The 26,454-nt window shown below is 30.9% G+C and overlaps 1 protein-coding gene across 3 annotated transcripts in view; it reads left to right on the forward strand.

Annotated features, from left to right (window-relative positions):
- The window catches only part of LOC107437276 (death-associated protein kinase dapk-1), a 101,331-nt gene extending 75,744 nt beyond the window's left edge, over positions 1 to 25,587 (forward strand). For all 3 annotated transcript variants that reach the window (XM_087157442.1, XM_087157443.1, XM_087157444.1), the window contains exons 9-20: positions 4,841 to 4,939; positions 5,075 to 5,173; positions 5,724 to 5,801; positions 7,979 to 8,186; positions 9,712 to 9,837; positions 9,918 to 10,112; positions 11,763 to 12,025; positions 13,363 to 13,551; positions 17,719 to 17,901; positions 19,077 to 19,283; positions 21,962 to 22,134; positions 23,456 to 25,587. In XM_087157442.1, coding sequence (XP_087013568.1) covers positions 4,841 to 4,939; positions 5,075 to 5,173; positions 5,724 to 5,801; positions 7,979 to 8,186; positions 9,712 to 9,837; positions 9,918 to 10,112; positions 11,763 to 12,025; positions 13,363 to 13,551; positions 17,719 to 17,901; positions 19,077 to 19,283; positions 21,962 to 22,134; positions 23,456 to 24,134 — 2,499 coding nt within the window. In that variant the 3' untranslated portion in view covers positions 24,135 to 25,587. The remainder of the gene's footprint in view (positions 1 to 4,840; positions 4,940 to 5,074; positions 5,174 to 5,723; positions 5,802 to 7,978; positions 8,187 to 9,711; positions 9,838 to 9,917; positions 10,113 to 11,762; positions 12,026 to 13,362; positions 13,552 to 17,718; positions 17,902 to 19,076; positions 19,284 to 21,961; positions 22,135 to 23,455) is intronic.
- Positions 25,588 to 26,454: the final 867 nt, after the last annotated feature.

Here is a 26,454-nt window from a genome sequence, read left to right on the forward strand (position 1 = left end):
TAAATATCTGTAAGATCTAACTGCAACCGAGAGCCGTGAAATGCGTGACACTTCATAAAAGATGAAACAATTCAGGTATTTATACCAAAATCCATAATGAAAATGCTGTTAAATTACACAGATTATGACAAATTCGCAACAATAATCTATCATCAAAGTATAAAAGCAAGCTTCTTAATTGGAAAACAGTGTTTTTATTTATTTATTTTTTTCCTGTCTTTCTCACGGGGGAAGAAATCTGATTTTTCTTAAAATAAATTATCCACCTGTAAGACTTAAAAAACGCTCTTATCCCGTGTAATGAGCCGACGGATCGAATCGTGAGAATGGAACACAAAAGCGAAAGAAAAAAAGAATATATAGTTTTCTTCTTTCTCACGTATCTTAAATTGCTTGAAAGACAACTGCCTGACAATACAAGATTTGCGACTTTGGAACTAAGTGTAACTGAGAGATTCGGTGAAAGAATAGAATGGAAAGAAAACTGTCATTCAGAAACATGTCAGCTTAATGAGCTACAAAAACTTTTATTTTAATTGTTGATCAACAATTGCTGATTGTCCTGTACATGTTAAATAACAATTCAAAAGCAAATTTAATAACACGTTATGTTATTTTTAATTTTTTATTAACAACCTGTTTTTCTTATAATAGTATAAATCAATCTATTAATTGTCTAAATTATTAAAATTGTCTAACAAGGGAAACTAGGGAAGTGTGACTCGCCAATTTTGAAATAAACTAGTGGGATGTATGCCTTATGAGGAATAATTTTAGGGGGCAACATTCGTTTCGGCCCATAGAGGGTCCTATGAGAGATAAAAAATAATTAAGTATGCAGAAAAATCGGTATTTCATTGCTTCAATGCAGACTATTAGTTATTGTAATTATCTTATTCTCCAATTAATTTTATGGTACTTTCACGTACTATATAATGCATATTTATTGTCAAAATTGATTTCGAAAATTTTATATATCTGAAGTTTTTCAAAAAAAAAAAAAAAAAAAAAAAAAAAAAAAAAAAAAAAAATTGGCATTTTTAAAAAAAAAAAATTTGGTATCAAATTTTTAAAAAATTTTTTTTCAATACATTTTCTAATATTAAAACTAGTAAACAGTAATAAATTTCATTTATATGAGAGTCGAAATATAATGCGCATTTTCCCAAACTGATGGAATTTTTTCATATTTAATGTGTATCCAAAAATGTGATTTATAAAAAAAAAAATTTTTTTCATATTGTTAGATCTTGCAAAAAAATCTGAAATAGTTTATATGATTACATAAAATTAAATTGCATTTATAAAAATGTTTTCAAATTTGTTTGGCAGGAAATTTGAACGTTATATGCGTATTAAATTTTTTTTTATTATATGCGTATTAAATTTTTTTTTCTGAAAAACTACAGATATATAAAATTTTCGAAATCAATTTTGACAATAAATATGCATTACGTGAAAGTAGCACAAAATTAATTGGAGTATGAGATAATTACAATAACTAATAGTCTGCATTGAAGTAATGAAATACCGATTTTTCTACATACTTAATTATTTTTTATCTCTCATAGGACCCTCTATGGGCCGAAACGAATGTTGCCCTTTAAAATTATTCTTCATAAGGCATACATCCTACTAGTTTATTTCAAAATTGAAGAGTCACACTTCCCTAGTTTCCCTTGTAAGCCTTTGTTTATCTTATAGTTGTCTAAATCAGGAGGCGAGATTTCCACTCGCCAGCTCACCATATTGGCGACGGAATATTTAGGGCTAACGAGTAAATTTTGTCACATTGAATAGCGTGTTCCAAACTCTCGTATTTTCCCCAGAATTAGTTGAGGACAAATATTAAAGAGTGTCAGAGTTTAGAAAATTGGTGAAACACGAGCAAAAATATAAGTACAGTGAGTAAAAAGGAAAGAAAAGAAAAAAAAGCGGATTACTCGAATAACTTTTGATCAAATGATCGGATCTTCACTATCTAGGACTCAATCTTAATGGCTCGAGGGGGGGACTTCAAATTTGCTAATTAATTACTGTAGATGATATTTTAAGTTACGAAATCTGACACAAAAGCATACTTACTCTGAAAAAATGTTCCTTTCTTTCGACAGATTTCTGACCCACAAAATATGGGGGGGAGGGTAGCCGAAATCTGAGAAATATTGTCCCCATAGTTTGGTCAGGAGAGCAATTCAAAGTTTGGTCCCCTTAATGCTAATTTTACTTTTTACATATTTCAGTAATAATTCAGTTCAATAACCAAACACATCGTTTAACCAAAGATAATTAATGCAAAATATAAATTTTAGTAAAGTTTTATTATTTTTTATTATTTTATTAAATAATGCACGAAAACCATTTGAATTGTAAGGCATACAATATTTTACATAATTTTGAAGTATGCAATTTTACAGGTCGAAATGCAAATTTTAAGCGTAATCGGTTAAATAGTTCCTGTGAAATTGATTTTTAATAAGTCGTATATTTAAAATTCGATTTCTCAGGATCTATTCAACCGATCTTGCTCAAATTTTGTATTTTGCCAAGTAAATTTGCATGCTTTAAAATTATATAAAAAATTATATACCTTACAACTCAAAAGTTTTTCTTTTATTATTTAATAAAATATATTGAAACTTTATTAAAATTTATATTTTGCCTGGAAATATCTTTGGATAAACGAATTTTATAATTGTGATGTGAAGTCACCACCCAGACAACTACACGGTCCGGTCGGCTCCCTGAAACTTATAATTTGAAAAAATTAAGAATTTACGCGCTAGTTAGTGAATAGAAAAAGAAATGCCATCTTGAATGCATCTGTTAGCTTCAGACATTTTAGTTGTATCTCTTCTTCATATTTCAGCTTTATATTTATTTGCCCAGTCGGCATTCCTATTTTGTATCCGCTAATGATATTGCAAAAATATTTATATGTATGTTTGAAAATTACGGAAGATTCCATCTCAGTTTGATATCGCTGTCATAAAATAGTCGAGAATCATTTTTTTACCAATTTATATAATTTGAACTTTATTTTTCTTTCATAAATATCTCTTAGCAGACGAATAACCATTTTTATTTTTATTATTTTATACATTGTATATTTTGACACACTATTTGAGTGAGGGAATATGAAAAATCTATCAAAATTTAACGATTAAAAGTGATAGTTGGCAAAACCATTAGAAAGTGAAGTAAACAGAGGGTGTCGTTAACATTGCAGCGTATATATGAGATTAATAACGAGTTCAAGTTTATGAACATATTTTTTTTAACGAGGGAAATTTTCGTTACTTTTTCAAAATGTTATCCAGGAAATGAAGATAGCATCAGATATATGTTTTTAATGAAATGATTGGACTAACCCTCTGACCTGATATTTGTTTTCTTTTGATTTCGTGTTAATAAAACCGGTTATCGTGCAATCTCCAAGAAACTTCATCGTTTCTTCTTAAACGATAATTATGTTTTTATTAGCATTTCTTTTCAGCGCAAGGGCTTATTAAAAGTATAATTACAATTTTCGATTACGTTCTGTATTGTATTTTTGCTGTTTGCTCACAAAAAAAGTTTTTTTTTTTTTGGAAAAGTATATTTAAAAGTTAAATTCGCATCTCAACTTGTAAGGGAATGAGTACAAGCGTGCATTACTTTGTTTTATTATACAATTGAAACCGGTTTTGTCATGGAGTAAAAGACCATCATTGATTTAATTGTTTCTGAATAGTATATAACCCTCAAAAATGAGTACTTTTGTCATTATTATTTTACAATCAATTTTAACACACAAAACATTATAGTATTACAACATTATTGCAAAACGTTTGATGTAGAATTGAGCAATTTTTTCAACTATATTTCCTTGAATTGCCGTACTTAAAGTTATCTTTCTCCAGGAGTTTCAATAATACATAAAACTTACTAAACCATACCTTTAAAAAATTACCCCTATTGGTTTACTTTGGCTAGCCTGATTACCATCCCGTCTGATCACCCATATGCATTCATGGTTTGTGTATTCCAACGGATTTAAACATTGCAGCTAGACCATAAGACTTCTCACACATGGTGAGTCCTCACTGAGTGATTCCAGAAACATTTCTGTTTTATAAATTATTTCGTTGGCCACGTAAATCCACAGGCATGAACATTTACGAACAAGTCTCTAATAACTTGCTATAGGTTGTTGAGAAGAGTTCTTCACTACTTTACACTCTTATATGGATTTGGAACTTTCTAGTAAGATTCACGAAATAAATTGTCTGATGATGAACACGTTTACTAATGCTCTAACTTTTTCACAATGTAAGTAGTATGAAACTCATAACTTAAAGAAAGCGCTCTTGAAACTTTTAAAAAATATTCATTGAAAAAACATGCTCTTACATTAGATAAGCATTCACAAAATATTCACTGGATAAACATGCTTTTACATTGAATAAGCATTCGCAAAATATTCATTGAATAAATATGCTCCTACATAGAATAAGCATTCAGGAAATATTCATTGAATAAACATGCTCCTACATTGAATAAGAATTCGCAAAATATTCATTGAATAAACATGCTCCTACATTGAATAAGCATTCACAAAATATTCATTGTATAAACATGCTCCAGCAGTGCAGCCATATACACTAACCGTCTATTTATTAAAATTGAAAACTTTCAATTTTATTCTTACAAACTACACACTTTTTAAGAATTTTAGATTTCACTTTGATTTTTTTGATCCTTAAACGGGCAATTAGTAAACTGTTTGTGCTTCTTTTGTATAAATGAGACAATTCTCGTGACTTCAAATTCTGTAATTAATTCCTTTCGTTGTTTACAGCAAGGAGAAGGGCCCATTCATATTGCTTGTCGAGATGGTCTGTTATCACTTGCCAAGGCTCTCTGCTCATCTGGATGTAAAGTTAATGTGCCAAACAAGGTATGTATTTCACTAACTTTAACTGAGGCTTTAGTACTAACTGAGTATTAATTCGGGTTTTTTACTATTCGTATTTCATAGCTATTTTTTTAGAATTTAAATGTCTGTAATAAATAAAAATTTTTCCTGTTTTAGATGGGCTTCTATCCTATTCACCTGGCTGCCAAAAATGGACACATCGAAATCGTTCGAACTCTCTGTCTTGCGGGTTGTATAGTGGATCAGAAGAACAGAGTAAGTCATAAGCTTAAAATTTAAAATAGTTTATATATTAAATAAAATTTATGGATAAAGTATTTTCGGACAGGGTTTTAAGATATTTAGATTTCATGCTACAAAATTAGGCTTCAGTCACAAAAATAGATTACAATTTTAATCGTTTATAGATAACTATCATATTGTTGCAAGCTGCCTATAATCGAGATTATTCTATATAATATTCAACGTTTACAGGTAATCGTAATCATAATCAGCGTTTACAAGAAATCATAGTTACATGTATTCATATAATCATAAGCCCCGGTTATAATTTTATTGATTACTTGTTCGTTGCAAATTGAAATACTAACATTCCTGTAGTATGACTGTTTTGACATGAAATTACATTTTATGTTTCGTTTAAAGATATACAAATAAAGTTTAATTAAATATACAACCTACGCATGGAATTAGATTTGGAGTATTAGTTATCACACAATATATACTATCCTTAAATGTATGAGTAGCTGATGCTTAAACGGAAATTGTTGCTTTCGAAATAATTTGTATGAAAATATTTAAATAGGAAGGTATTCCAGCGGAAATTTCTGCACTTGCTCAAGGTTACAACGCAATCGCTGACATACTAAACAGATTGAAAAATGTAAGTATATTTTGAACCTTATGTCATTGAATGATGTATATATTAACCAATATATGATATGTATGAACATAAATTAATTCTTTAGAAAAGAATTAAATCTTTTTACACTTTTTTTATATTTCATTATTATTCAGTCAAGAAACTTGAAATTAAGCTTTATTTTTCATTTATAGTAATTTTTCAAAAAAAAGAGTTTGGTATAAAAATAGTACCAAAGGAATCAAATTTTTAATTTTTCTTATAACTAAAACTATTTGGATAACATTTTCGTGATTTTGGTTTTGTCCTATATTTTTAGAATCGAAATCCATCTGGAAAATAAAAAGAATTTTGCCAGATTTTGAACTTAAAAATTATTGTGAAATTTTGAAATTATCGTCTGCATATCTAAGAATCCTTAATTATCATATTTTATAATCCCTTCGAACCATTAACATTGCTACTTAAGACGAGAAAATCAGCTAATTGAATCAATAGTTATGAAAGGAGTACTTCCCATTTTACTTCCTAAAAATTCCTAAAAAATATACTTCCAAAAAACAATTTTTTGTGCCTACAGATAGTTAATATTGTCCTCGCAAAGCAATCTGTTTTAAATTACGATCTTTTTTTTGTTGCTTGAAATTATGACTATTGGCGAGGTAACTTAGTCCTACCAAATTAGCGGTTTTAAAATCGGCTGAAATTTTGTTCTATCACATATTATACTTTCGTGTTATTGAGTTTACTTTCAAAAATTTTAAATCTTCCAAAAAAAAATTTTTTTTCAATATCTTAAAAAAAAAAATTCTTAGCAAGACAGCCCAGAGTGGGCCAAAGCCTTCTGACTTTCAATATCTAAGTCTAAATATTTATTATTCAGTTCAAAATCGAAATAATTTGTTTTGATAACGCAAACAAAGGAAATCTAAAATAACAGCATTACATTTATTATAAGAGCTTAATGGAAGAACCAAGTTGGGAACATGTTCAAAAAGGCTATAATCAAGGTAAGAAAAGAAAATGGTATCAGCACTATTTTATTATAGATTTATTAGAAGTCAAGGCTAATTATCCTTTGTCTCATTTTATTTACCACTGCCTAATTTGAAATAAAAATCATGCAAGCATGCTAAATATAAATAAGGAATAGTTATGTTAAAATAGCAAAAGCATTTCTTTTGCGTTTAACATACTCACATTAATGCAACCACTTTATGTTATTTTCGCTGATTCAAAAATGCCTCTTAAAATGGAAGTTACCTGGTTCTTCCACTAAGCTCTTCAATTGTGAATAACAATTAAATAAATAATCCCTAGAAACTGAAGCTGTATGATATTACTTGGTTAAAAAACTTCATTGACTTCAAAAATTCTACAAATGAAAATAAACGGCGACGTGTTTCAAGCGTTCAAAAATAGTTGCCCATCCAAATGAAATATGATAAAATAATGACAAAATTTCATCACATACGAATTTAGAATACCTAAAATATCAGCAAACCTTAGTTAATTAAGCATAGTTTTAATTTTTTGGAAGTTTATTATGCGTTGAGTACAGATTTTAATTTTTCTTAAACGAATTTTCTTGCTGCTTTAAAAATAAGAATTTTATTCTTTATTAAATATGTAAGCAATTTGGTACATAATTTTGCTTTTTACAATTTGCGTTTTGTCATTTACAATTTTGTTTTACTAAAAATAATGTATTCGCTGAACTATCGTTAGTGAACAACTGGGACTCGATCCTCAATGGACGCTTAAAGCTCACCCAGCTTCAATCGGTAAGAGCCGCTTATCCGTGAACTAAAGACAATGTTTACCACCTTGCCACCATCATGTCGTTGGTCATGAAATTGTGGAACCCTAATCTTCATGGACCCCTTCTAGATCACAACGGGCTCTAGCAAGAATGTTTTGATTTAAAAAATAAGTATAAATGAAAGATTACTTCCCAAATGCTTCTTCTGAAATAATTCAAAAAGCCTGATAATTTTAGAATCACATATCTCGATTGTGATGCGTTGTGAAATACTAATTCCGTCAGCCTGAATTTTTCATAGGAAAAAAACTGTAATAATTTTCAACGAATTTAGTGTAAAATCTTTACACCATCTTTCCAAACAAGAATGCTATATTTGATGAATTTAAACTTTATCTATACAATTTTGAACTATTTTAATTTTTTTTTGGCTCAGGATCAACAAAGAGAAGAGTACATAAACCAACTCACGTCATCTGTTCAGCCGATAACTAGAATACAACTAAAAGTGCTCGGCCATAGCGGTGTCGGTAAGACAACCTTGCTTGATTCCATGAAGTGCGGTTACTTCAGTTCCTGGTTTAGGAGATCTAAGTCAAATTCATCTTCATCAGTCAGCAGTGGATGCATTAAAATGAAAAACGGTGAGAATAAATCTCTTAATTTTTCATGCTTAATCCATTAATCTATCTTAACTCACATAGTTAAGAGAACGCTATACCACGGGAAAAACTTTTCATTGCAAAGTCTCTTTCACCTCCCCAAGTAATTTAACATTTTAATTATAAAAAACAACCATCAGGCAAACCTGGAATAAGACATGAAGTTTCAAATACTGAAAAGAAATTTTCAAAATCTCAAAATAAAAATAAACTATGGAATGATCACTCACTATCACACAACGGTGAAGATCTCTTCAAGTAACTTTTTTGCATTTTCATATTTTGAAATTTCTTTTTTAGCAATTAAGGCTTCGTGACTTACTCTAGGTTTGCTTGAACCCATTTTTACTATACTTTTAATTTTAAATTATTTGTGGAGGAAAAACAGAATTTGAGAGGGAAAGTTTCTCCCTTGTTGTAGCGTCCTCTTAAGATATCTGCTTAATTTTGCTAATTTTATTTTTCTACTACTTTTTCGCTACTTTTACACATTGTCTAGATATATTATAACAGTATAAAAGTAAAAAAGCATTCATACTATGGTTTTTAAAATTATTATTCAAATTAGGGGGAAATGTTCGAAAATCTGTCGATTCACTAAAGAAGTTACTCACATTAAGGGTAGTATAAAAAGCATTAAACTACTCTGGTGTTCAAAATTTACAGAGTTGGCAGATTTCGTCAATTATTTTTAGTACTAGACCACAAACTTCAATGAAATTTTGTTTGAACATAGGTCGTTATATGTTGGTCTTGGAAGCCTGGGTTTTCATTTTCTAAAGTACAGTTGGTTCGATTTCTATTTAAACAACTATTCAGCGGGTATAGTGTACGTGCATGATAGTGCATAATAACTATAGGGGGAAACAGTTGTTATAGAATCATTATAAAAGATAGATAGGGGAAGCGTACGGTCTTATACTTGAACAGGCTTTACATTGTGGTTTCATACCGGAAGATAAGACTTTAAGAGTTAATGTAGCAATTAATCTCACTCGTTCATTCATGCTTATTTGAGAGCCTGGTTGGTTTTGAGAAGCAAATTGCATGTTGCAATCGCCTTTCTCAGAGCGTCCAAAGCGAATTTTTAAACTTCAGGTCTGAAGTGACTAATCCCCTGGGTGCATATCTTCTCATACCAGAAAATTGTCGTCCAGTATGCGCATCTAACAACTTTTACAACTCTATTCTACATCACATTAAAATCCTTGGATTTATTTCAAATAAATCAAAAAATCTGGTGGAAATGCGTGTTAACAGCATTTTCTAACGTGTTGGAAATTTCCAAGAGTAAGATCATATTTCGATCGGTTGTAGGTATGAGTATGGAGTGTTATATAGTTTTATTCACCCAAAGCTGTTGAAATAAGTTAATTTATAATGAAAATGTGTACTTAATTTGAAAAAGGTTTCTTGACGCAACAAAAGCTTATTTTTTAGATTATCTCCCTTAACTTATACTTAAAATAAGCTTATTCTTTATGGAAATAATTGTTTTATCTTTTAGGCACGCACTCCAGCAAATCGAGCATTGAATCGGACTACTGTGCAAATGACGATCCTTGCTTGTCTTTCGAAACTAATTTCGATAGCTACACTCACGGTATTGACATTCACCAAGTCAATATTTCTGGTAAATATAATTGCACTTTTTTCCCTTTAAAGAAAAATTTTAATGACTTTTGTATTTTATACAGAATTTCTTTGTTACAGGTGTTGGTGATTTGAGTCTGTGGGAGTTCTCGGGACACGAGCCATACTATTTAGTCTACGACAGGTTTCTGGGGAATTGTCACTGCATCCACGCCGTTGTGTTTTCGTTAAGTGAGCCTTTTGATGTTCAACTGCAGCAAGTTATGTTTTGGCTGTCATTTCTGCAAGCAAGAATACCACCCCAAGAACCTCTCGGTAAATAATATTCATTCTGCTGGAAATATCCTTTTTTAATTTTCTGAAACTTTTGATAGCTGTAACGAATAATGGATGAGAAAGGTTATTTTACTTTTAAGTCACATTGAAAATGTCGTGTGCTGCATTTATAAATTTTCATTGGTGAATTTACTTCCTTCGTCAAGGCAGCTTTTGCATGTTAATTTCACAAGATACGTAGCTGATGTTTATTGATTGTATCCTATAATTTATAGCAAGAGAGTTGTGATTTTTAAAATCGCCCGTCATCTTACAACCTTCCGCAAATTAGTTCCTGAATCAGTTTTTAAAAGTATGCTTTAAATTATGGAAGTAAACTACAGGTATGAAATAGTGTTAAAAAGTTATTTATTAAGTTTTTTTTCTTTTCAAATAAAGTGAATATGTTGGAACTAAACATAAGATGTATTTTAAATATTTGTATTTTTAGGTATATTTAAACTAGATCGAATTTAAAAGTAATTTTAAAATAAATTAAAACTCGTAAGAATTGTGTTAAATAATGGGCGGCAGACAAAGTTACTTAAAAATTGTATTAAAAGTAACATACTTGCTATTGAATAACGCTGGCTGAAATCACATTTCTCTCTACCAAAACTCTATATAGTTTGACCTATAAAAATGGTATGATATTTCATTTTCTAATAGTCTTTTGGTGTGAGTATTCTTACAGCTTACAACTTTTCAAAATAAGTAGACCTAAATTAAAAGCCTAAATTTACAGAATCAAAAAACTGTTACCCGCAGTTATAAAATTCGTTTATATAAAGAAAATTCCTTGTAAGAAATAGTTTTTAATAATTATTTATTATTCTGTTTTATCTTTATTATTTTATTTAGTAACTATCGACAAAACTTTTTATTGTAAGGTCTAAAACAATTTTAAGATAATTTTATGAGATAGAATACCAAATTTGAGCTAAATCGGTCGAATAATTCCTGAGAAATCGACTTTTAATTATATAACTTCTTTAAAATTTGATTTCTCTATTCGACCTAATTATCACTAACTAGTACTGAGGGATGTCACCCCTTCGAACCATTAAGATTGAATCCTTGTACATGAAAATCCGATCATTAGATCAAATGTTATTCAGGAGGATAAGTCTTTTTTTTTTTTTTTTTTTGCGCACTGTTATACAGTTTATTTATATGAAGAATCTATTCATTTATATCATCCAATTTTTCTTTTTCATCATTTCAAACCCATCACTTGTTTTCTGAAGAAGAAAAAAACACGTCCTCTTTACATAGCTAGATATAAATTGGTTAAAAGAAGGCACCATAAACGACGTTTTGAAACAGTACAAAATTTCGGATTTATAAACATGTTACATTTAAATCTTTGGAATTTCTTTTCAGCCAGATCATCAAACAAGACTGTTCTGAATAACAAAAAGTGCTTAGTAAAAATTTATTTGCACCTACTATATTTTCTGAATACTTTTGTTTTTAAGATCATTAAAGTACGATCTAGATCATTCTTCAACTATAGTCTTGAATTATGTTGCAAAATTCAAATTAATTTATAAATTCTGGTATATTTCTTTTAACATGCTTTCAAAATAAAATCATCTTTGACCCATTCAATGGAGGATTCCGTATAAATAAAATCTCCTTCATTCGCAGGTCCTTTTGGTAAAAGCAGATCTCCAACAAAAGTATTCCTTGTCGCTACCCATGCCGATACAGCTAATTGCCAGAGGAACAACATGACGAATGAATACGTGAGCACAGAGGCAGATGCAATTTTGGAAGCAGCGCTCCTGAGGTTCAAGCACGTGTTCGACATCCATGACGTTATCTACGTGATGGATGCACACGTGGTTGGTTCACAAGCCATGAAGTCACTCAAGCAATACATCACAAATTGCAAAAATGCAATAGTGCAGGTGAATATACCAGATTAAGAAAAGTATTGTATAAGCGTCGGTTATTTGATTGAAAGAAAAAAACTTCTTTGGATGTTTTGATGGATGCAGTTTTTATTAAACTTTTCAATCATTTTGCTTATTAAACAGGATTGAATATAACATTTAATGACATAAAGAGCCAGAATCGGTTATACGGCACCAAGCTTATTACGTATTCTAGTTCAGTTAAATAAAATTATTCTATAGAAGTATGAGTTAGATGAAAAAAAAGTAGTTAAGATTATATTAGTTTCAAAACATCTTGATCTGCTTAATTTCGATAAAGTTGCGAACAAATGTGGTTAACTATTTTGGCGTGCAATTGAAAATCAAAGTAAGCGACAAAAAATACAAAATTGAAATGTTCATATATTTGGCATATTTTTGTGGCAAGCTACATGTGTTATATTGCAAGAAAAAAATTTCAAAAATAAATTTTGTTTCATCAGTTTTTTTGATATTCTATTTTAACATTCATAGCATTGGCAATAAAAGGAAAATAATTGTCAAGCCACTTTTCTCGGAATCAATCGTGAAGCCCTTACGTGGTTTTCTTCAATTGCACGGCAGCATTATCAAAGGGCAAACTGTTTTTAAATTTTTGAGTGTCACTATTATTAAAAGTAACGGAAGGAAATAATATTTATTTACAGATTTTGAAACCTCATGAAAAACAATATCTTATAAAATATCATCCCTTAAACTTCAATAGTTTATGACCAATAATTTACTTATAGACTTATTCTTAAAAAAAAAAAAATTAAGAAAAAAACGCACAAATGCTTAAACTATAGCTTATCTTTCTTCTTAATATCTCCTCTTATAATTCAGCTGAAATTTTACGAGTACTTCAGACAATGTCTATCGTCAAAAATGTTTATTGTGAGTACTTCCGATAACATCTATGTACGAGTTGGTCTTTGCTTTTGAAAGGACGATGAATTTAACATCAATCCCTTGGTAGCTCTTAGAACTACTTTGATCCGATTAAAACCCTTATCGACATTTAATTAAAAAAGTATACTAACTGAAAAAAAAAGAAATCAGCCTGACGAATATATGTTAAAATAATCAGTTTCCAAATTTCCGGCACCAAACGAAAAAGAAAAAACTAGACCTATGATATTCTTGGAAAGTCTGTAAATGCAAAATAATTCCATATCTAAATATTGCTATAAATACTTTCAAAAACAGATTATTTTTTTTTATCGAAATTAACTTTTTTAAGCAAATTATTAACAATACAGTATAAAAAAGTTAAAATGGTAGTACTCTCCATTTACAAAGTATAATATGAGTTTCGTTTTTTCTTCCAGGATCTGCCAAAACATACTGGATTATTAGAATCGATGCTAGTCCACCTCCAAAAATGGCGCCAAAGTTCAACTAATTTTCCAGTTATGTCCCATCAGCAATTCTGTGATTTAGTGCACTCCCAAGTCAATCCTCTGGCTAACATCGAACATATTAAAATTATGATTGATCAACTGCAGCTAATGGGAGAGGTAAATAAAATACAATATTTGAAGGCTTTGTTTGAATAATGAGTCAACTTCCCTTCATTTTCAGATACAGAATCAACAATTTTACTGAGTGATAATTTGCTTTTGCATATGTAATTTTAAATAAACTCAGACTAATGAAGAAATCTCACCTTTTTTATTCTTTCTTATCTTAAGGTCAAATCCTCATAATATCTTATTTGTGGTTGCTTTTTGAAACTTACAAAAATATCACCTACTATAATCAAATTTGGTATTAAAAATCATATAGTTAAAAATTTTCATTTGCAGGAAGCAAAGAAAGTGAACACCATAAATAACTTTTGATTTAATGCTCGGATTTTCACGTACTAGTACTCAATCCTAAATAACTTAAACTTAAATATCCTAATTAATTAGTGTTGATATTTTAAGTTGAGAAATCGACGCAAAAACATACTTTTTCTGAATAAACATACCTCTTTCTCGACGGATTCAGATTCTTGACACCAAAAATATGAGCGAGGGGAGCCACAATTTGGAAAATAGTTTAAATAGTTTTATAAGAAGAGTAGTCAGAAGTTTAATGTTAATTTTCCTTTGTGAGAATTTCGCCTTGTCTCGAATCAAGAAAATTCATTTAACTAAAGTTAATTCCGCGTAAAAAAATATTATTTAATAATAATATAATTTTTTTTATTCTTTATTTTAATAATAGCAAATAAATTTTTGCAAGGTATTCAAATTTTGACATCATTTCAAAGAATCTAATCTTAAATGACAAAATTTATGCTCTGAATAGCTTGTCTGAGTTATAAAAATTTTAAAAGTTCGTACATTTAAAATTTGATTTTTTAAGAAATATCCTACCGATTTTGTGTTTAGTTAGTTTCGTGTCCTACCGATTTTGTGTTTAGTTATTTAAAATTGCTTTTGTTTTTTTAACTGGTGTCAAAAATTTTAGAACTTAAAATTCAAAACATTTTCAATTATAATTAAATAAAATAGCAAAAACTAATTTATGTAAACCATTTTTCTCATGAAGTTATCTTTGGAAACATTTTTTATTATTGTATCCAATAAAATTTCGATTCCCTTCCGAAAAAGTTCTCAAGATATAGTGAAATACAGTAGAACTCCAATTATCCGAACTTCAACTTTCCGAATCGCTTTCAGAATTCCTATGGGAATATGAAAATATAGTAAAAAGATAAGTTTCTCTTTATTTTTCTTTTTTTATATGAATAAAATAAAATTTTAGTAAAGCCAAGAAAAGATTTATGCAGAGAAAGTTTACAGGATAGGACAAAGATTTGTGGAAAAGCTAAGATCTTAGCTGAAAAGCTGGATTATTTATCTTTCAAAGCAAGTAATGTCTGGCTAAGGAATTTTAAGTCTAGACATGGTATTCGTGAACTAGATTTAAGTGGTGAAAAGTTATCAGCAGACTCCAAAGTTTCTGACGAGTTTATTGAAAAATTTAAAGTTATAGCAGCCTCTTACGATTCCGACTTCTTATACAACGCCGATGAGACTTGTCTAATATGGAAAGCTTTACCCAAAACCACTTTAGCCTCTAAAAGAGAGTGCAGTGCCAAAGCCTCCTAGTGCTCCAGGGCATAAAGCTAGTAAAGACAGCGTTACTGTGCTTAACTGCCCGAACTCAACTGGGAGCCATAAAATACCCCTTCTGTTTGTAGGGAAGTCAAAACGCCCAAGAGCATTTAAAAATGTCAAAAAACTTCCCCTATTTTATAAAAACCAATACAAAGCTTGGATGACTGCAGCACTGTTTACAGAGTGATACGATGAAATTTTCATTCCTGAAGTGAAAAAAAGCCAAAAATCTGTTGGAAGTCCTGTGCTTTTGATTGTTGATAATGCACCAACTCATCCCACAGAAGAATTGTTGAAATCCTTAAGAATCCTTGAAATTCTTAAGAATCCTTAGAAGAAATCCTTAAAAGCATTTTTTCTCCTCATTTCCACTATACATACAGTAATTATTTAAAATATGCATTTTTTTAAAAAAAAATCCAATTATCCGAATGGGGTCCGGTCTCAATTGATTCGAAAAATTGGAGTTCTACTGTACATGAAAAGGGAAATTAATATTGAAGGGTCCAAATTTTCGCCAGCTCTCCTGACCAAACTCGTGGGACTACATTATTTTATTAAAAACTTCATTCGCTTCAAAAATATACAAATTGGAAATAACAGTCGACCTTTCCAATTTGTATATTTTTGAAGCTTTTAATCAAGTAATATCTTACGCTTTAGCTTATTGGGTTTATTTATTTAATAGTGGTGCTATATTTCCCAGATAGTGACTAGAAGTTAAGATTCCAAATCCGTTAAGAAAAAAACGTTTGTTTATTTAGAGAGAAAAAAAAATTTCTGCTTGATTTAGTAACTTAAATTATCGTCTGAACTAATTAATTCATATAACTAAGGTTAGGTCCTAGAACCACTAAAATTGAGCATTAATGCGTTAAAATCTGAGCTTTACATCAAAAGTTTTTCAAGTTATTTAGTTTTTTGCCCTGTATACTTGTACATAATTCATGTTTAAATGTGTTATTACAAAGTTTGATTAAAATAGTTTAATCTATTTTTGAAAATATTTTTAATTTAAATTTATTGCAACAATAAATAATTAATAATTCAACTTTAACGTTCATAAAAAAATAAACTAAAATAAACTTGTATTCTGAACGATACAAGAACTCTGTGTATAATATTTACAAGTGTGTGACAAGTGTAATATTTATGAATATCCCAATATCCAAACATTGGATTGTCTGAAAAGCTCGTGCCGATTTTGGAAAAAAAATTAAAACGCAGCACATTTAAATTTTGAATAAAGTTATTATATTATAATATAAATGCAGTTACATTCCTTGTACATTTTAGTCAACTTGAAATTTCAATCTGAGTAAAAATTCTAAGGTTTTTCTGCGAACCTTTTCTATGTGTGTCATCACACAAAAGTTGAAGGCGGGGAATAATTACAGGAATTAATTAGGCATGGTTTTTTATCAAGGAATTTTATAGCAATTATCGAAATAGTTGGTAATCTGAAGGTAAATAGTTTTATGAATATGGAGGGTGGGGTGAAACATCCCAATCGAGCTCTAACATCGTTTGTCGAGTATCATAGACAAATTCAATTCTTTATTTCTGGACGCTTTTGTTCATTGTCTTTAATATCATCCGAGTGGAAGAAATACTTTTTCAAATTCCGTAATTAAGAACATGCCCTACGTATATTGTTTTTTTTCAATCATTCTGATATATTTAGATTTGCTCATACATCACTGACTAGCAAAAGTCGGCACATACTTTTCAGATAATACAAGAGCATTAAATATTTAATTTGAATTCAAAAAGCGTTGATTGCTCCTGAGAAATTGAATTTTAAGTATACGACTTTTATTTGTCAGAAACTATTCGACCGATTTTGCTCATATTCGGTATTTTGCCATGTGAAATTACATTAAACTGTATACCTTGCCATTCAAAATTTTTTCGACTATTATTAAATAAAATTGTAAAAATTAATAAATGTTTACTAAAATTTATTTTTTTCATGGAAATTATCTTTGGATAAAAGAATTTTATAATTGTTGGCAAAAATTTTTAAATTCGCCTAAAATAGTTCTCGAGATACGGTGAAATACTTGAAATGTAAAATTATTATTAAGGGGTCCAAACTTTGGATTGCTCTCCTGACCAAACTACGGAGGCCATATGTCCCAGAATGCTGCTACCTGCTACAATTTAATGGTCAAAAATCCAAATCCATCACAAAAAGGTGTTTTTATTTAGAGAAAGAACATATTTGAGCCAGATTTCGTTACTTGAAGTATCGCTTGCACTAATTAATTGGCATATTTGAGGTCATTCTCTCGAACCATTAAGATTGAGTCCTAGAACGTGAAGATCCGTTCATTAGATCAAAAGTTATTCGAAGTAGTCCGTTTATTTATTTATTTATTTTTTGAGCACTGTACTTTATTTCAAAAGTAAACACTTGGTTAAAACTACTCTATTGTTTGCATTTTTAAAATTCAAAATAAAACTATTAGATTACATTGGTGAAAAACTAAAATGTTATTAGCAATGACTTATTAGAGCATTTCTGTAATTGTTTGTTTAATCCTGATTTTTCGCATTTATTTTTTCCGATAGTTGTTATTTTTGAGGCTGGAAACACAAGACCTTATAGTGCTATATCCAAGATGGCTGTGCGTCGACATTATTGGCCACATGCTTTCGCAAGAACACTTAGAAACAGCTAAAATAACTGGAACGTATACCGTAGATGACATCCAGTTACTCTTTCCAGATACAGATGCTTTGGATCTTTTACAAGTAATATAAACGTTTAATGTTCTTTACCTTTGAAGCATGTTGAGTCATAATTGCAATATAAATATTTAAAATAAGTTTTGGTTGAAACACGTTTTTGTTTTAAGCCAATTTAAACGACATAAAAAGCACAATCTAAAATTACACACTGCTAACGAAAAATATGAAGAATGTTCCGTAATAACCTCCCTGAATATGTATCTAATATATGTTTTAAATCTCTAATTAGAAATGAAATTATATCAATATTGCATACCTATCAAAATTATATACTATTTGCGCAAAAAAGACAACATTATTTTTTAGATTTTAACCTCTCAAATCACTCTTAAGAAATACGGGATTAAAAACATCAAAGCCAGTTATTCACCTTCTTTAATATATATCTATGTTTTAAATCTCTTAATTAGAAATGAAATTAAATCAAAATTGCATACCTATCAAAATTATATACTTTTTAAGCAAAAAAAAATCCTTTTTGGATTTTAATCTGTCAAATCACTATTAAGAAATACAAGATTAAAAACATCAAAGCCAGTTTGATTGCCGAAAAAAATTCAAGTGTATGTCTAATAACCGCTTCTTATCTCCTCTTTTTTTCCACCGGCAGCCAAACAGGCTTTGATTTTTCTATCACACTTTCCTCATTGTGATTAAGCAAATTTCTAAGACGTTTTATTTTCTTCTAACTATTAAATATAAATTTGTTGTCCATAAATATTGGAAAAATTGACTCTTGCAAGCTGCCGACATCATTTGTTAGACTTATTTCAGTTAAATTTGTTGATATCAGTGATATTTTCCCATTAGCTTACATAATTCTGGTTTCATTTTTGCAAGAAATGTTTTTTTTCCTACGCCCACCTGGGAAATGATCTTTCGTCAACATCTGTAGGATAGATTTGTTGGCCACTCTTTCAGGGGTACCATATTAAGTGGACCAACATTGCTCCCATAGTAAGGACATATACTACAGCGAATAAAAGAACATCCATGTCTTGCCCGGGATTCTAATCCAGAACCTTTGTGATGCAAAGCCAGTTACCTGACACATACACAGGCCGGTCGGCTTTTTGAAAGGAATGTAAAAACATACTTTTAGGACGGCAATTACGGAACACCCTGTGTTCAAAATTTTCCCTTGTCTATTTCCTATTAAATTGTTTTGTGTTCTGCAGGTGTTAGAATCTCTACAATTATGTACGCAATGTGACAGCAACGGAGACATTGAGTACGAGTTCCCGTGTTTCAACATGCTCGATTCCCAGGATTATTTGTGGGAGAAGGGAGATCTTCGATACACCAACGCTGTTTACGGAGGAGTGCGGATACAGAGTTGGCCAGCCGATAAACATCTTTTGAAGTGCGTTATTCCTAGATTGCAGGTAACATTCACCTTTTGAAAATAGTTTGAAATTCTTTAAATTCATAGATCTCAAAGTGATTGATAACTTGTAGAAGAAAATTGAACTAAATATAAAAAATGTTCGTCACGCTTTTAAAGTTTGGATCATTCATTAGTGTCTCAACAAGGGAGCCGGCAGAATAATATAAAAGGCAACAAACTAACCTCTAACAAACAAACAAAAAATACCCCCCCCCCAAAAAGAAAATTACAAATATTCTGTTATTACATTTTGTTTTGTTATTACATATACTTTCATTTGTTAATTTTTTTCAAGATTTCTTCGTTGTTAACAAGATATTTAAAAAAAAAAGTACGAATTTGCAAATTTTGCCACGAGAAACTGTATTGATGGCGCTGGCATAGCTACTGACTTTGAAACACAAATAAATACAAACAGTAGTTTCGTATACTAACGTGTTTGTGCACGCTTAACATTGGTATTTATTGTGTTGATGAAGTTTTACTGTTGTGAGAAGTGAGTTTGTGCTATACACCTTTGTTAAACTAAATAACTAATAGAAGATATAATATTATTTATATTTTATTAAATGAAATTTAAAAATATCGCTTAGATATCTGCCCAAGAAAAAAATCTTGTTTTGACAGTTTATATAAAAAATAACTTTCGGGTGATCGACTTATGAATATATTTTACAAATTGACTGCATTCAATTGACAGCAAACAAGACGATTACAATTCTTGTTTGATTAAACAATTTTTTAATTGTTATGCATCAATAATTACTTAATTATTTGTTTTTTAATAAAAAATTGTATAATTTTTTTTTCTGTATCTCTTTAATTGTTTAAAAAAAGCCTCACACATACACACCCTGCCGGCGCCCTTGTGTGTCATAAATAAACGACAATTTGAAAAAAAAAATCTATTAAAAAAAATTTAAAGAGAGATAAATGTACGGTTTGCTGCATTTTGCTTAAGAAACTAAGTGATTTATTTTTACCAATTTTCGAAATTAGTTTTTAAGTTCACTGGCACGTGACGTAGATAACTGTGAAAAATTATATAAATCTTCAAAATAAGAAACTGTTTGCAACAGAACGTAGTGAATGCTAGGGACATAATCAACAAAAGTGCATGTTAATACTATTTCATGTCCCGCAGTGGACTGATCGTTAAGGCACGGTTCCCAGCAGATCACCGAAGTCAAGCATCACTGGCTTCCGGTTTATTTTAATGGATTTTTCAAATCATCGGTCATTCTTGGATCACTCGGTATTTGCCATCTATGAAAGGTGCTTAGTGTCAGTTTTTACACTGAAAATCTTGGTAATTTATAATGATGAAATAAATGAATTTTCTTAAACTCTTCATCATAGTTGTTGAACTACCGATTTACGTAATGTAGTTGAGGCACTGCATATATCCTTGATTTTACGCGACAGATTTTAAGATAGTGACCAACTGTGTTTGCAAAGTGTTTTTAACGTATTATTGCGACGGTTGCATTCATAAGCGTTATCGCTGCGAAATGTTTATTAGAATAATATAAAAATCCAGTTATTAGAACAATCCAAATACGACAATCAATGAGAGTCGAACCTTCTAACCTATGATCAGTTTACAGTTGATGATATTTTCATATATGAGAGTCTGATTAATGATATAAAGGACAGTCAAAGAAGGATTTGAACCAATCTAAAGAGGTAAGGGCCAATCATGGTTTTCGATATTAACTCTAGCTTATTTAGGAAAATTTAAAGATTGAGATAAAGATTATTAAGATTAAACAGAGAGAGAGAAAGATTTTATTTTAATTTTATAACCGTCGCTGAACAGCAGACCCAATTTTATGGGTTTATGACTACTAATGTCCAACTCAGTAGCCTTGTAATTTTAAACCCAATTCAGAAGACAAGGTAACTCCTGGATCGAGTATTGGGAGAAATTTGCTTTCGTGGAGGACTTTTTCATGGAACTAATACCCATTTGCGTTACATGGAGAGGAAGACCACCCAAACCTCCCACGGTTAGCCTGACGGCAAGGGGACTCTAAACCATGATCCGTCTACCACTCAGGATATTTCAAGTCAGCACTGTGGTCGGTGCAAGCTGGATGCGGAATTCATATCGACTGGGATTCGAACCCGGTTCGCTTCATTGGAAAGCGAACGCTCTATCCCCTGGGCCATCGGGGCTCAAGATTAAAGATTGAGAGTGAAATTTATTTTAATTGCAATAGTAAGCCAGGAGCCGTGGTGACTTAAGGAATAGAGCGTTCGCCTCCCAATGAGGTGAACCGTGTTCAAGTTCCAGCCATGGCTGGTCGACACGAATTCCGTACTCGACTAGCACCGACCACAGTGCAGATGTGAAATATCTTCAATGTAGACGGATCATGGGTTAGACTCTTCTTGCCGTCAGGCTAACTGTGGGAGGTTTTCGCAGTTTCCCTCTCCATGTAACGCAAATGCGGGTTAGTTCCATCAAAAAGTGCTCCACGAAGGGAAGTTTATCCCTATACAGGAGCTCCCTTGTCTTCTGGATTGGGTTCAAAATTAAAAGGCTGCGGGGTTGAACATTGGAAATGATAAACCTGAAAATTTAATCGGCTGTTCAACGACTGTTATAAAATAGTTACTGGTTTTCGAATGTTAAATTAAATCATTAAGTTGAAATGACATTATTTTTTGCAGGTTCAGTTAAGAAGGTACTCTCAGAATCATGTTTCCACTGATTGCACTTTACAGCAGTGGAGACAGGGTAGTAATTTCATGTGCAGCAGTATCCAAGGACAAATCACTCTGGGAGAATTCGGTGAATCTGTAGATGTCAAAGTGAGAGCCCCTTCCTTCATGAGAGTAGAAAGGTAAATCACAACACAAAATATTATAAGGTTGTTTTTTTTTTCTATTGCTTGATATTGAAGAGCTAAGTAACGTAAGACATTTTAGTAACTTAACTTCAAAATTTACCTAAATGTATTGTTTTTTTTTTTTTTGTTTTTTTTAAGCTTCCAATTCGTATAATATGTAAATCTTTAACACTTGTTGTATCATTCTTATCTTTTAACTTGATGCCAAAAGAGAGACTTTGTAAGGTTACTCGTCGACTGTTTGTTGCTGAACCCTTCAGTCGGATTATTTTTTTAAACTGCAAGATATTCCCTTCTTTTGGAATATGTCCTATAGCTTCAATACATACCCTTCAGTCGGAATATGCCGTGTAGCTTCAAGATGTCCCTTTTGGAGACAAATTGCGTCTTCATCATCAAATAAAACAAAAATCCTGTAAATTCGATAAATAATTATTAAGTTAATAAGCATTAAAATGGATGGGCTAAATCACTTAGAACCTTCTTCCACTCCAAAAACATCTAAAGTCCATGACTTCAACTACTGAGATGGGTAAAATGTAATGACTTATAAGATGAATCAATACTGTATTCATCAGTAATCAATACTGTATTATGGCAAATAAGATGTTATTTGCCACGTGGAACCTTCTTTCACTGAGCTCTTCAATCATTCTTTGTTGTTAGAAAATCTCATCAAAGTATAATTCCCATTTATTTTATGTATACCGATGCCTAGCATGTCGATATAGTGCAATGCAGGTGTCGAAAGATCCCGGGGTTTTGATTGCTATTTCTCCTAAAATGATCACATATAACATCCAATATTTTAATATTTTTGAGTAATTTTTAGACATAATTTTTAAACGAAATCTACTGAATCACTACTAAGGAAGTCATAGCTGAAAAATCTAAACCAGTTTTATTAGCTAATGATATTTAAGGGTGATTCTAATAATCACCTATTCAAACCGTATAATATTACCGAATGTCCGTTCACATTTATGTACAATCTATTAAATTAAAATTAATATTCGTTAACAAAACAGTTTTTTACTTGAAATTAGACGTAGTGTCTATTTATCTAGCTGAATTCGTTTACTCCATAGTAAAATTATTTTTAAAAAGTTCAACGAAGATATGTGCTATTATGTTTTTATTCACTTGTAAAATTTCGAAGTTTCCTAAAGAAATAATAAGGGGTGAACATTAAATCTATTAAACTAAAAACTTAATTAAAAATGATCGCAATTTAAATTTGATTTGCATTACTTCATGATAAAAATACTCTTCGAAAATCATTATAATTTCATTAAAATTCCTTCGATTATTTCAGTTTTTACTTCCTGTCCAGTCTTCTGGGAGTCATTGATCAAACACTAACTGAAATGTGCCCTGGTCTCCTCTGCGAAAGACACGCCATCAGCCCTACTCATTTGTGCCAACATTTTATTCAGCCAACCAGTCATCTGTCCCACCATCTACTGACCACACTTCTGGAGAACGGCCTAGACGGTACAGTCCGGTCACCAGACGGGTCCTTGACAGAATCCATGGCTGATGTCATCTGCCTTGGATGTCCAGATATTATCGGTTCGACAAATAACACCGGTGGAGTTATTCTAGGGCCACAGCTCCATGCTTCGAATTTACATTTACCTGTACAACAGAAATTGTGCCAGGTGTTGGATCCACCTGAACCTATAGGACGGGACTGGTGTATGCTGGCCGTATTATTTGGACTGACTGACATGTTACCCCACCTGGATCCTGGTGACAACCCTGCTGAAAGCCCAACAGCACGCATAATGCGCGAATGGCTGAAAGAACCATCTAGTTCTATAGAATGTCTTTTGGACAAATTAAAAGAGCTTGGTAGGCACGATGCCGTGGAAATAATAATGAGAACTGCTCCGTTTATCAAAGTATTTCCCGTTGGGGGAGAAGTTTCTAGTGATGATATCAGCATGCTGTGCAGCATGTCACATACGTCAAGTTCAAACATATCACGATAAAACTACGCTTCTAGGCTAGTTCCCATGTGTCATTGAAAAACGCTAAATACAGAAATAATAAAGGGAAATCTGGAATTATTTTTTTCCTTTAATTTTATGTTTAGGCTCAATATGAATATCTGCAATATCCCTCCGAGATGAACTTTACCTACCAACTTGAATTGACTCAAAGAGATAAACTTGAACATTAACATGTAGGCAGGTAAAATAATACTTCGTACATACTTTTTACCCGAAATCTAATGAAGCAAAAACTAAATCAATAGTTTTCTAGTTAGTTGCAAAGGTTTTAGTATGCGTAACGTACAAAAAGTACAAATTTTGATTTATACCTCCAGTGGTCTCCAGCCCCCGGGGCGTGGACCGCTTCAGGTCCGCGGATCAAATGGCACCGAACTGCCCAAGTTGTATTGAATTATTTCCATTTTAACTTACTGTGGTATATTTCTCTCAAGTTTGTAGAACTTTCCATAAGCGAAAGGTTAATCGGGAGCTGAGACACGTCATCTAAAGCCACACCAATACCAAGCATTTAATTATACTTTATTTTAAAAGCATGTTTAAATACAGTAAAATTAAAATTATTAAATAAAAACAATCTAAAATATTAACAATCAACAACCAGTCCACGGTGAGAAACACTGCCTATATACACGTCTATGTACTTTTATCTTAACAAGTCTCGTGTACTTTTTTACGCTAGATTGTACTAAAAACAAGTTGATAAAACTAATAGTTTAGAAGCTATACGGGCTTTGTGTATAAAAAATATAATTGTTTACTTAGATATTAGAGAGATTTTGCAAAGCGTTATGGTTTCCGCTAACGTTATTTGAGCTTCACAGCGCATACGCGAATTGCACTGAAGAGTAGAAAATAAGGCTAGTGATACGATTAACGTAAAACAAACTTATATGCAAAATCCCTCTATTATCACACATACAATCCTGATTACTTCTGAACTATTAAAATTATCGGCGTGAATTTCGTTTCATTTTATTCATCGTAAAATTTTGCATAGGAAACAATATCTCACATAAGATTCTTCCCTTTTGACCTCTCTCTCATCATAAATTCAAGATGGCAGGTAAAGCTTGTATCGTAGGAGGAATAAATTTCAAATAACCATATTTGACCTAAGCAACTTTTAAAACAATTTCCAGTTTCCCTGTCATTGTTTCCGTATTCAATTGCTTAGAAACTAGCCTATGATGCCAAAGCTAATCTTTGAATTCGATCGGGGAATTTGCTCAATTCTGTCAAGTCAGTATTAAATGTTTTCGGGTATGCAGCTCTTCCATTTGAAGAATCTCTTGAATTTCATGAGCTTAATAAAGAAAATTGTTTATGTATAATTATTTGTTTACTTTCGTATGGTGATCAGAATGTACTGTCACCTACAGCCCTTATAAATCCGTCCAAAACTTGGGTCCATTCCAATTATTAATTCTTGTATTATTTATATAAAGGATAAGGGTTTCGCTTTTTTGCATGATTTCAAATCAATTATTTCTATTTCAAATGCATTTTAAAATGCTTTATAGTTCATAAATAAAAATATATGTCTATAAAAAAAAACTTCTAATCATTTTTACTGATGCGTTACCGCCCCCTTCCCCCCAAAAAACCCACGATTTAAAGACAAAAGTCAAAGGAGAAATGTGTTTGCTGTGATTTGCTTAGGAAACAAGAGATTGTAATCTCCAACTTTCACAATTCGTTAAAAAGTTAGCCAATAGACGGCGCTGCTGATCCAAAGCTATAAATAATATTTTCTATTGTATGTCAGACCATTCTAACTGAAATATTTGAAAGCTCTTCAATCAAGTTTTAATCATTTCTTGAAGTTTTTGCTATAAATGGTGGTTATTTAAGAGCATTGCTTCTGGTTTTCTAAACAAAATGCAGCAATTTGTCCATTTTCTTGTTTCTTAGTTTATTTTTTAAGTCGTCGGTTATTTTAGGGATTTTATGAAAATACATTAACATTGTATAAACATTGTATGAAAGACATAAAAATTCATATTATATCAAAGTTTCTCTTCTTAAGTTGTTTATTAGCAGAAAAAGTAATAATTTTAAAAAAATTAAGGTAAAAAAAAAATTCTGATCATAAACTTCATTTGATTTTGATTACCAATTTTTGTTCCTTGAAAACAGGATTTTAATCTTTATTAAATGCTGTGCAATTTGATAGCATAGTTCAATCTTGATTTTTGTTGAAAATAATTAATTTTCACTTTTATTTTCAATGACTTAATGTAATACTGACAGTAAAAATTACGATAAAATTGTTAAAATATTACACCATATAAATAAA

The sequence above is a fragment of the Parasteatoda tepidariorum genome, chromosome 2 (genome assembly GCF_982258835.1).
Source record: "Parasteatoda tepidariorum strain Cologne lab strain chromosome 2, Ptep-v5.0, whole genome shotgun sequence".
Taxonomy (NCBI): domain Eukaryota; kingdom Metazoa; phylum Arthropoda; class Arachnida; order Araneae; family Theridiidae; genus Parasteatoda; species Parasteatoda tepidariorum.